The following is a 12,392-nucleotide window of genomic DNA, read 5'->3' on the forward strand; positions in this document are numbered from 1 at the left end:
ACTTTTTCCCTTTCAAGTGTCCTGAGTGTTTGAGGTATCCCTAAAACCCAGTTATCTCTAAAATGAAACTCAAGTTCTACCTTGTCACCACCCTAACCTGTTTACCTCAGTACTTGCTATCTCAGGGAATGGCATCAGCAAACTCCCAACTACCAAGTCCAAAAATTGGACTTCTCATATAAGCCCTCACCTTATCAGATATAATCAATTTCTAAGAGCTTGGTTATTTTATTTTCTTCTTATGTTTAAATTTCTTACTGAAAGCTGCAACCATCTGCCATGGCTGATGCAATCCAACCCAGATCCTGTACATTCTATTACCAGAGTAGAGTTCCTAGCTTTTAACCTGTCTTCCAGAGAATAAATATTTCCTGTAAACCTGGCAGGTATTAGCTCAATCCCAGCATTCTTGTAGCTTTGGAACCCTCATTTTATATCCTATTGACTAGATAAGCATTTCAACTTATATCTTAATTAAGATCATGATGAGAAAAAAGTTACAATGCAATACACAGTGTGCAATATAGTTCCACACAGCAAGAATCACAACCTTTATAAAATAATTAAAGTCCTGACCACTAATGATTACACTGATGTTTGTTACACTATAATGATATGACAACACACTCAAAGAGGTTAAAATTACAATCACAGGATCATTATAGCCTATTAGAGACAGGAGCAATTTAGCTACTGCAATTGAAACACTTTACCTCATCATCCTTTCTCTTTTTAAAAATGCTATCCTCAACTTCACCAACTGCTAACATGATCATCTGTACTCTTTGAAGATTGACATAACCACTTTCTGTAAGGTAACCCTGTAAGTGATAAAATACATAGAAAATGACCTTCTTATAAAAGCAAATACTTCTGTTTTGAAATTATTCAAGAATGCACTTACCCCAGTTTTGTGTACCACATTTTTGTATATGTTAACTAAACGGTCAATTGCACCTTCCCTGCAACCAGGAAACAGGCATTAGGGCCAATATGCAGTGTAAAGGCAAGGAGGCTAAAGTCTGAAAACTCACAGAAACACACATACCTAATTTCTAATGATGGTAGATGAGGAAGAAAGTCATTTCCTACAAAGAAGCACATGAAGACCCAGTCGTCAATGCTCCGTTCAACATCAAATGTGAATGGTAGGCTGGCCATGGTGAGCTCTCTTTCCAAATACTACAACCAAACAGAACACTGTCATTAAAGCTATTAAAAGGCACCTTGTTTTAGAGTGCAGATTCCAAAGATTATGACTACATACCTCACGAAGAACATTAAGACGAAGGAAGATAAACTCCCCCTCTGTGCAGGGAAGACTATCTGCAAGTTCATCGTGCTACAAGAAAGGGAATAAAGATTAAACAAATCTACTTTAAATCCTGTAAGTTTCTTAACCAAATAAATGTGGCTTTTCCTACAGCAAGATCCATATTAATACTTTAATTTTTAAATAAAAAAGAACTCATGAAACCCATTTTTTATTTTTAAAAATAAAAATTAACCATAATCCCAGTCACACACTAGGGAAAAGCAAATGTTTCGTTTTTTGGGGGGTTTTTTTTGGGGGGGGAGGAAACAGTAAATATTTTAGCCTGTGGGGGTCACATTATAGTCTCTGTTGCATATTTTTATGTTTTATTTGTTTTGACAATCTGTTAAATAGGTAAAAATCATTCTTAGATCTGGAGAGCTGTAGTTTGCCAACCCCTGTAAATTCCTTTGGATCTTCCTTTGTGAACATGTATTTGTTATCTGCTTTTTTTTTTACTCAGCATGTTGTTTTCTTTTTTAAATATATAATCTTTATTATATTTTTTCCATTATCATATAGTCCCCTTATACTCGCCTCTGCATCCCCACCCCAGCAATCTCAGCATGTCTTTTTAAAAGGTCCCACAATCTTGAGACACATACAACCCCCTTGAAAGGGGACTGGATATAATCAAGGAACCCAAAATATGTAGAAAGTTAGTGTGTTCAATATTAACTTCAATATTTTTTTAAAAAGTATAATATATTTGATTCATAGTTCCTTTTTTTTAATTAAAATATTTTATTTACTTATGTTTTTAGAGAGAAGGTAAGGGGAGGAGAAAAATGGGAGAGAAACATCAATGTGTGGTTGTCTCTCATGTGTCCCCTACTGGGGACCTGGCCTGCAACTCAGGCATGGGCCCTGACTGGGAATCGAACCAGCAACCCTTTGCTTCACAGGCCCATGCTCAATCCACTGAGCTACACCAGCCATGGCCTGTAGTTCCTTTTAAGAAGAAGAATCATTGAAACGAATAACTCCTACGAATAAATTATATGCAATAGGCATTATTATCTATAAGGTCTAAGGCTCAAGATATGTTAGAAAAAGTGGCAATAAAGTGTGTGCATGCTTTAAAATGTTTACTTGAAAACTTTAAAATCAGCCTTGGCTAGTGTGGCTCAGTGGTTGAGCATTAGCCTGAGAATCAGAGGGTCACAGGCTCGATTCCCAGTCAGGGCACATGCCTGGGTTGTGGGCCAGGTCCCGAGTCCCCAGTAGGGGGCACATGACAGACAGCCATGCATTAATGTTTCTCTCCCTCTCTTTCTCCCTCCCTTCCCCCCTACCTAAAATAAGTAAATAAAATATTTATTTTAAAAAACTAAAATCATCCTGGCTGGCGTGGATCAGTGGATTGAGTGCTGGCCTCAAAGGGTCACCGGTTCAATTCCCAATCAGGGTACATGCTTGGATTGCAGGCCAGGTCCCCAGCAGGGGGCTCATGAGAGGCAACCACACACTGATGTTTCCCTCTTTCTCCTTCCCTTCCCCTCTCTCTAAGAAGTAATAAATAAATCTTTAAAAAAAAACTTTAAAATCATATGGTCATATAAATAGATACAGAAAAAGCATTTGACAAAATTCAGCATCCATTTATTATAAAAATTCTCAGCAAAGTGAGAATCACTAGTGGGAACATACCTCAACATAATAAAGGCCACATACAACAAACTCTAACATCACACTCAAGAGGAAAAAACTAAAACCATTCTCCATAAGATTACGTTGTCCACTTTTACCACTTACATTCAACATAGGTATTAAAGGTCATAGCCACAGCAATTAAACAAGGGGAAAAAAAGCATTCAAATTGGAAAGAAGCAAAATTCTCATTATCTGCAAATGACACACACAGTACTATATATAGCGAATCCAAAAGATGCCAACAAAAAATTACTAGAACTGATGAATTCAGTAGACTACAAAATTAATATTCAGCCCCGGCTGGTGTAGCTCAGTGGATTGAGTGTGGGCTTGCGAACCAGAGAATCGCGGTTTGATTCCCAGTCAGGGCACATGCCTGGGTTGCAGGCCAGTTCCCTGTAGGCCAGTTCCCAGCAGGGGACGCACCAAAGGCAACCATACATTGATGTTTCACTCCCTCTCTCCTTCCCTTCCCCTCTAAAGATAAATCAATAAAATCTTTAAAAAAATTAATATTCAGAAATCGACTGCATTTTTATACAATAATGAAGTACCACAAACAGAAATTAAGAAAACAATCCCATATACAATTGTATCAAAAAATTAAATACCTAAGAATAAATTTGACTAGAAAGGTAAAAGACCTGTACTTGGAAAATTCTAAGACGATAAAGAAAGAGACTGAAAATACAAATAAATGGAACATTTACCATGCTCATGAAGAAGAATTAACATCATTAAAATGTTCATACTACCCAGAGCACTCTATAGATTGTAATCTGTATCAAAATACCAATGGCTCTTTTTACAGACCTTGAACAAATAATACTAAAATCTATATGTAATCACAAAGACCACAAATTGCCACAGCAATCTTGACAAAGAAAAATAAAGTTGGCGGTATCATGCTACCTGATAGCAAACTATACTACAAAGCTATAGTAGTGGAAACAACATTGTACTGGCATAAAAAGATACATAGAGCAACAGAACAGAATAGAGAGCCCAGAAATAAACCCAGGCCTATACTGTCAATTAATACATGACAAAGGAGGTAAGAACATATAATAGGATAAAGACAGTCTATTCAGTAAATAGTCTTGTAAAAAATTGGAAAGATACATGCAAAAAACATGAAACCAGACTACCTTCTTACACCATATATAAAAATAAACTGTATGGATTAAAGACTTAAATGTAAGATTTGAAACCATAAAAATCCTTAAAGAAAACATAGGCAGTAAACTCTGACATTGCTGTTAAGTAATATTTTTTTCTGACATATTTCCTTGGGAAAGGGAAACAAAAGAAACAAGAAATAAATGAGACTACACCAAACTAAAAAGTTTTTGCACAGCAAAGGAAACCATCAATAAAACAAAAAGGCAACCTACTGTATGGAGAGGATATCTGCCAATGATATTGATATATCTCATAAGGGGTTAATATCTAAAATTTATGAACTACTTGGACAACTCAACAACAAAAACAATTCAATTAAATAATGGGCAGAGGACCTGAATAGACACTTCTCCAAAGAAGGCATACAGATGGCCAGCTGACATATGAAAAGATGCTCAATATCACCAATTGCCAGAGAGATGCAAATTAAAACCACAATGACATATCACCTCCCACCTGTCAGAATGGTTATCATCAGTAAATCCATAAAAGTGTTGGTGAGTATGTGGAGAAAAAGGAACCCTCACGCAGTTTGTGAAATTGAAAATTGGTGCAGCCACTATAGAAAGCAATATGGAGGTTCCTCAAAAAATAAAAAATACAGCTACCATGTGACCTACCATTTCACTTATGGGTATTTATCTAAACAAATCCAAATCACTAATTCAAAAGAATATATGCACCCCTGTGTTCACTGCAAGATTATTTACAATAGCTAAGATTTGGAAGCAACGTAAGTGCTCATCAACAGACAACTGCATAAAGAAGAAGTGCTATATACATATTATATAATACTTAGCCATTAAAAAAAAAGAATGAAATCTTATGATTTGCAACAACATGGATGGACCTAGAAGGTATTAGGCTCAGTGAAATAAGTCAGAGAAAAATAAATACCATATGAATTCCCTTACATGTGGAATCTAAGGAACAAAATAAACAAACAAAACAGAGTCCTGGCTGGTGTCGCTCAGTGGACTGACTCTGGTCTATGATTCAAAACGTTGCTAGTTCCATTCCCAGTCAAGGACACATGCTTGGGTTGTGACCCAGGTCCCCGGTTGGGGGTGTACAAGAGGCAACTGATCTATGTATCTCTCCCATACTGATGTTTCTCCCCTTCTTTCTTCCTCCCTTCCCCTCTCTCTAAAAATAAACAAAATCTTTTAAAAAATTAATTAATTAAAAAATAAACAAACAGATTCAGATACAGAGAATAAACAGGGTTGCCAGATGGAAGCAGGGATTGGAAATCTGGGTGAAAAAGGTAAGAAATTACAAATTTGGTAGTTACAGAATACTCAGGGGGATGGAAAGTGCAGTATAGGGAATAGTCAATACTATTGCAATAACTATGTACGGTGCCCAGTGGGTACTGGCATTATCTGGGAGATCAGTTCATAAATTGTACAACTGCCTAACTACTATGCTATACATCTGAAACTAATATAAAATATTGAATGTGAAATGTAATTGAAAAAAAAGAACAAGTGAAAAAAACTTAAAAAGAGATTTAAAAGATACATCTCTGTGAAGAGAAATGGAGCAGTAGGTAAAAATCTAATCAATCATAGTCTTCTCTATCCATTTTGAAAACAAAGAACCTTAATATATTTATTTACATTAAATTGTATACTTAAAATGGTTAATATTGTATTTCTTTCACAATAAAAATATACAGGAGTGGGCAAAAGTAGGTTTACAGTTATATGCGGAAGTTTATTCTTGTATTATTATAATCTTAACCAGAGTCTTTTCCCATATAAACTATAAACCTACTTTTGCCAATTCCTGCATAGTATGTTTTATCATGATACAGAAGTAGAATTTAAAAAACTAAAAATTTTTAAATGAGGCAACTACCACCTCAAACTCTTACCTTTCCCATCTTTTCTCTTGGCAAACCTTCACAGTCCTTGACCTCATGTCCAAACTGATTACAAAGACCACATGGTTTGGGTTTGTTTGGTTTGAATTCTTCTCTAATAATAGTAAAGTTGGGTTCATGTGTAGCAAGGCCGAGCATGATGAGATCAGCTATCAACGACAAAATACAGAACAGTGAGTATTTTGAGAAGTTCCTTACCATAATGAAAGGTACAGGAAAATACCAAAACAAAAACAAAAACCCCAAGACATTAGCACAAAGGAAAGTCCAAAGGAGCACACAAACAGATGGCAAAGCCAAAAAGCCAAATAATTCCTTGCAGTTCTCAGCCAACAAGATGTCTTCCAGATACATGGTCCTAGGAGTTAAGACTACCCATTCAGGACTTCCGCCAAGATGGAGGTTTAAGGTGGATGTGCCTGCCTCCTCACACAACCAAGTTTAGGGACAACTAAATATTAGCATCAGAAAACACAACCAGAACATGGAAAACTGAACTTTTCGGAAGTCCGCTAACAACAAATTCTTCGGCCCGCCCGACCGGTAAGGGGTGAAACCGGCGTCGGGTGAGGAGTTACAAAGGAGTCGACCCGGGCGCGGAATCCAGACGCGCGAATCCAGTCGCACGGGTTCCAAACCCAGGATTGGACCTAGTGAGCGACCGAGCAGCCCACCGGGTGAGCGACTACGGAGGAGTCAGTGGGGAGGCGGTGGCAGCGAGTTGACTGAGGTTGCATGGTTGCACGCGGGTGAGGGAGTGAGCGCTTGGACCGGCGCCGGTGGCGGCGGCGATAGACGGCCGCAGCGGCGATAGCGGGCTCCGCCATTTCCCCGCTCTGACCACGCCCCCACATACAGCGTCACAACCCAGCAACCTGGGAATCCAAGGCGCCGCTCCTCCCACTTAAAGGGCCAGAACAGACCAAAAATGTCGCAGGAAGACCTCAAAGCCCCAGAGATAAATCTAAGTGATGAAGAAATAGCAAATCTCTCAGACGCACAGTTTAAAACACTGGTCATCAGCTTCCTCACAGATCTGGTGGACTATAGCCACAAATTAGAGAAACATATGAAGGCTAAATTAAGGGAAATGAATGGAATTCCACAGGAAAACCATAGAGATGAAAAAAAAACTGGGACTCAAATCAATGGAGTGGACCAGAACGAAGAAGAAAAAAATCATCAGACAGAAAGGAATGAAGAAATAAGAATTCAGAAAAATGAGGAGAAGCTTAGGAACCTCCAGGACATCTATAAACGCTCCAATATCCGAATTATAGGGGTACCAGAAGGGGGAAAGACACAACCACCAGTGGAAAAACTATTTGAACAAATAATAAAAGAAAATTTCCCCAATCTGGCAAAGGAAATAGACTTCCAAGAAATCCAAGAAGCTCAGAGAGTACCAAAAAAGTTGGACTCAAGAAGAAACACACCAAGGCATATCATAATTACATTAGCCAAAATTAAAATGAAGGAAAGAATCCTGGAAGCAGCAAGAGGTAAGGGGACAATCACCTACAAAGGAGTCCCCATCAGGCTGTCAGCAGATTTCTAAAAAGAGACCTTACAGGCAAGAAGGGGCTGGAAAGAAATATTCCAAGTCAGGAAATCTAAAGACCTACAACCAAGATTGCTCTACCCAGCAAAACTTTCATTTAGAACGGAAGGACAGATAAGGTGCTTCTCAGATAAGATCAAATTCAAGGAGTTCATCATCACCAAGCCCTTATTATATGAAACGTTAAAGGGACTTATCTAAGAAAAAGAAGTTAAAGAAACATGAACAGTGAAAGGACAACAAACTCACAGTTATTAACAACCACACCTAAAACGAAAGCAAACTAAAAGGACAGCTAGATCAGGAGTGGAAACACAGAAATGAAGATCTCAAGGAGGGTTAGCAACAGGGGAGTGGGAGGAGGAGACGGGGGGAGAAGGTACAGAAAACAAGTAGCATAGACAGTAGATAGAAAATAGATGGGGGGGGGGGGGGCAAGAATAGTATGGGAAATATAGAACCTAAAGGACTTGAGACACATGGACATAAACTAAAGGGGGGTAATGGTGGGGTTGGGGGGGCAGGGTGGAGGGGAATGAAGGGGGGAATAGAACAACTGCAACAGCATAATTAATTCAAAAAATAAATAAATAAATTTATTTAAGAAAAAAAATAAAATTCGTAAATTGTATTGCATAAAAGTTATATTTCAATAAAACTAATTAAAAAAAAAAAAAGACCACCCATTCAGGAGTCAACACTTGGGAAATTTTCATTTTAAAGATATGTGCAGGAATATTAAGATTATAATGTAAAAAATTATTAAACAGAGGTAAATTAATCACAAATTAAACAACTCAAAACTAAGCCCAATCAGAGATAAAACAGGCAAGGCATTTTAGAATTTCCAGGCAACCATGAGTAACACATTACTATCCACCAAGCCACTGAGATGCTATGGTTTAAGCAAAGACAATCAAATCCCAAAAAAGAAACTTACCATCTGCTCCACATAAGCAATGATGTGTGTTTGGGTCATGGTTAGGCTGGGCTAAAGAGGGGAAAACATGTATTTATAAATGTATTATACCATAGGAATACAATATTTTACTAAACATTTTATACATAATGGTTTACCTTTCTAATAGAATATATAATCAAATATTTGAAAGTCAGCTTTACCTCTTTGTCTTCTAATGTAATCCATGATTTTATGTTCTCCTTCACCAGGAGCACTAGCATCAGATAAAATAACCTATAAAAAAAACAGAACCAGCTGTAACACTTTTAGCTCATCTACAAGTTTATGACACAAAAATCAACAAAACTATCTTAAAAATAAATTGAAATAACATTATATTAAAATAGTCCTATTAACTGGAAATCTTCCTTACTAAAATGCGTGTATGTGTGATTAAACACCGAAACTATTTCATTCATTTACTAAATGAAATAGCAAAATTGTAACCTTTGAGTCAACCTTAGCCTTTAGAATCTGTTAAGTTCACAAGTTTCTACTATTCTCACTACATTCCAAATATGTAGCATTGAACCATGTAAGACCAAGAAGTAATCAATAAAAGATACCTATTAAATACAATTTGCCATATCTAATTAGCACAGAAAAAAGCTTGTAAACCTAAAATTATATAAAAGTTCATTTACATTTACTTAATACTTGGAAGAACACAGCCATTCTTTAAAGGCAGACCTACAAATTTAATCTTGCTGTAATCTGATTCTAATAAATTTTCATTTAAAAATTGTTTTCAGGACTTTTGGCCAAGATGGAGGCATATGTAGATACATTTTGCTTCCTTGCACAACCAGAAGAAGGACAATAGCCAATTTAAAAACAAAAGCAACCAAAACTGCCAGAAAATCGAACTGTATGGAATCCCAACAACCGAGGAGTTAAGAAACATTCATCCAGACTGGTAGGAGGGGCAGAGACAGGCAACTGAGGCAGAAAGGATGAACAGCTGCTGCTGAATCAGGCAGTTCCACATTTGCCTACAGATAAACTGGGAAATACAATTGGAAAGCGAGACAGACTGCAGCACAGGGAAATAAAGTCTCAAATTCCCTGGTTGTAAAAACCTGTGGGGGTAGCAGCTACCAGGGAAATTCCCAGTATCACAGCAGAGTCCCTTGGAGGAACCAACAGGATCCTAAAATGTACACAGACCCACCCAGGAATCAGCACCAGAAGGGCCCAATGCACTTGTAGGAGCAGGGGAAATGACTGAAAGCCAGCTGAGAGTAAGCACCATTGTTCCCTCTCTAACCCCTCCTCCACAGAGAGTACCACAACACAGTGAAGTGGGTTTATCTGCCATAGTGAATACATAAAGCTCCACCTCTTCCAAGGTAACAGGTGTGCCCAAAGAAATATGGCCCACACGAAACAACAGATCAAAACTCCAAAAATAGAACTAAATGATGGAGAGATAGACAACCTATTAGATGCAGAGTTCAAAACACTGGTAATCAGGATGCTCACAGAAATGATTCAGTACGCATGCAAAATAAAGAAAGAAGCGAAGGCTATACAAAGTGAAATAAAGAAAAATACACAGGAAATCAACAGTGAAGGGAAGAAAACTGGGACTCAAATCAAACATTTGGAACAGAAGGAAGAAATAAACATCCAACCAGTACAGAATGAAGAAACAAGAATTCAAAAAGAAGGGGAGAGGCTTAGGAATCTCCGGGACAACTTTAAATGTTCCAACATCCGAATCATAGGGGTGCCAGAAGAAGAGCAACAGCAAGAAATTGAAAACTTATCTGAAAAAATAATGAAGGAGACCTTTCCCAATCTGGCAAAGGGATAATAAACATGCAAGTCCAGAAAGTTCAGAGAATCCAAAAGAAGTTGGCTCCAAGGAAGAACACACCAAGACATATCATAATTAAATTACCCAAGATTAAAGATAAGGACAGAATCTTAAAAGCAGCAAGAGATAAGGAAACAGTTCATCTACAAAGGAGTTCCCATAAATCTATCAGCTGATTTCTCAAAAGAAACCTTGCAGGCATGATGGGGGTGGAAAGAAGTATTCCAAGTCATGATAGCAAGGACCTCCATCCTCGATTACTCTATCCAGCAAAGCTTTCATTTAGAATGGAAGGGCAGGTAGATAAAGTGCTTCCCAGATACGGCCAAGTTAAAGTTCATCATTACCAGGCCCTTATTATATGAAATGTTAGGACTTATCTAAGAAAAAGAAATCAAACCTGTGAACCCTAAAATGACAACAAACTCAAAACTATCAACAACTGAACCTAAAAAACCCCCCCAACAAAACCCAAAAGCGAACTAAGCAAATAACTAGAGCTGGAACAGAATCACAGAAATGGAGATCACATGGAGGGTTATCAGCGGGGAGCAGGAGAGAGGAGACTGGGGGTAAAGGTACAGGGAACAAGAAGCATAAATGGCAGGTATAAAATACATGGGGGTAGGGTAAGAATAATATAGGAAATGGAGAAGCTAAAGAACTTATATGTACAATCCATGGACATGAGGGAATTCTGGAGGGAAGGAGGTACAGGATGGAGAGTGGGTAAAGGAAAGAAAAATGGCATAACTATAATAGCATAATCAATAAATATACTAAAAATTACTTTCATGTACACACACACATATATATTTTTAAAATTTAAGTTGCACCCTAGCTGGTATGGCTCAGTGGGTTGAGTACCAGGCTACGAAGCAAAGGGTTGCTGGTTCTATTCCCGGTCAGGGAAAATGCCTGGATTGTGGGCTAGGACCCAGTAGGGGGCACATGAGAAGCAACCACTCATTAACATTTCTCTCCCTTTCCCTTCTTCCCCTCCAAAAAAATAAAATAAAATAAAATCTTTTAAAAAATAAAATAAAATTTTAAGTCCAATTTTATGGCTTCATAGTGATAATAAGAGGACAAAATTGACACTGAGAGAAAATTCTGCTGTTTATAAAACTGGATCATGTAAGGCATCCCATTTCGAATAACTCTCGATACTTTTCTTCCCCTACCAGTCAACTAGCATTTTATGGGGGGAAGAAAGTACAAATAAGATTGAGCATACCAAAGTACAACCTCAAATGATCACCCTAATCTTTTTGAAGTACCAAAATGTGAAACTTACTGTCAAATTTTTCCACCCAGGGTCATTATTTAAACGATTAGCTATGTAATAGCGAAGACATTTAGCAAGATTGTCCATGAACTCAGTTCCCTAAAATGAAACAAAGAAATAAATTAACCTATGACTTAAGAGTTAGCAAGAATTAGAAAAGTATGAGACTACTTACTGGTGTAATACAGTTGCTATCAAATCTTTCTTTTATCTCTTCTGGAGGAAGAATGCCACCTAAAGAAAAAGAGGCAATGTTTTGTTCTCCCCATAAAAAAGTAAATTACTCAATATTAAGCCAGAACAATAACAAAAAGAGAAGTATTCTCACCTGAGGGACAATGTTCTCCTGTTTGGGAGGAAATAAGATTCCTCCCCTCAAATTTAATTTAAGCTTTAACATGACAGCAAAACAATATACAGCACAGAAAAGATGCTACATTGTTCCATAAAAATATTAAAATGCTAATATTCTTCAATGCCCTATGCAGCAGAACACACACACAAACATGAGGTTAGGGGTTTTAATTCTGGTAAGTTCTTAGGATAAAGGTGTGCTAATAGAACAAAATCAAAATGCTGAGTTTATCACAGTTTTATATAAGAAACAAAACTGTCAACTAAATGGCAATGAAAATCTTTTAAAACTGTATTTTTCCTCTGTATCGCTTATTAGCTTCTCAAGATGCAAATATAGTTCATAACATTTGCAAGAAAGAAGACATCTT

At 37.3% G+C, this 12,392-nt stretch overlaps 1 protein-coding gene across 2 annotated transcripts in view; it reads right to left on the reverse strand.

The window, feature by feature from the left end:
- XRN2 (5'-3' exoribonuclease 2) overlaps positions 1 to 12,392 on the reverse strand; it is a 121,023-nt gene that overhangs the window by 78,602 nt on the left and 30,029 nt on the right. For both annotated transcript variants that reach the window (XM_037138247.2, XM_053663525.1), the window contains exons 5-13: positions 11,843 to 11,901; positions 11,677 to 11,766; positions 8,722 to 8,794; positions 8,540 to 8,590; positions 6,030 to 6,187; positions 1,268 to 1,342; positions 1,049 to 1,182; positions 905 to 962; positions 714 to 821 (exon numbers count right to left, since the gene is read on the reverse strand). In XM_037138247.2, coding sequence (XP_036994142.1) covers positions 714 to 821; positions 905 to 962; positions 1,049 to 1,182; positions 1,268 to 1,342; positions 6,030 to 6,187; positions 8,540 to 8,590; positions 8,722 to 8,794; positions 11,677 to 11,766; positions 11,843 to 11,901 — 806 coding nt within the window. The remainder of the gene's footprint in view (positions 1 to 713; positions 822 to 904; positions 963 to 1,048; positions 1,183 to 1,267; positions 1,343 to 6,029; positions 6,188 to 8,539; positions 8,591 to 8,721; positions 8,795 to 11,676; positions 11,767 to 11,842; positions 11,902 to 12,392) is intronic.

The sequence above is a fragment of the Artibeus jamaicensis genome, unplaced genomic scaffold (genome assembly GCF_021234435.1).
Source record: "Artibeus jamaicensis isolate MK-2021 breed Jamaican fruit bat unplaced genomic scaffold, CSHL_Jam_final contig_320, whole genome shotgun sequence".
Taxonomy (NCBI): Eukaryota; Metazoa; Chordata; class Mammalia; order Chiroptera; family Phyllostomidae; genus Artibeus; species Artibeus jamaicensis.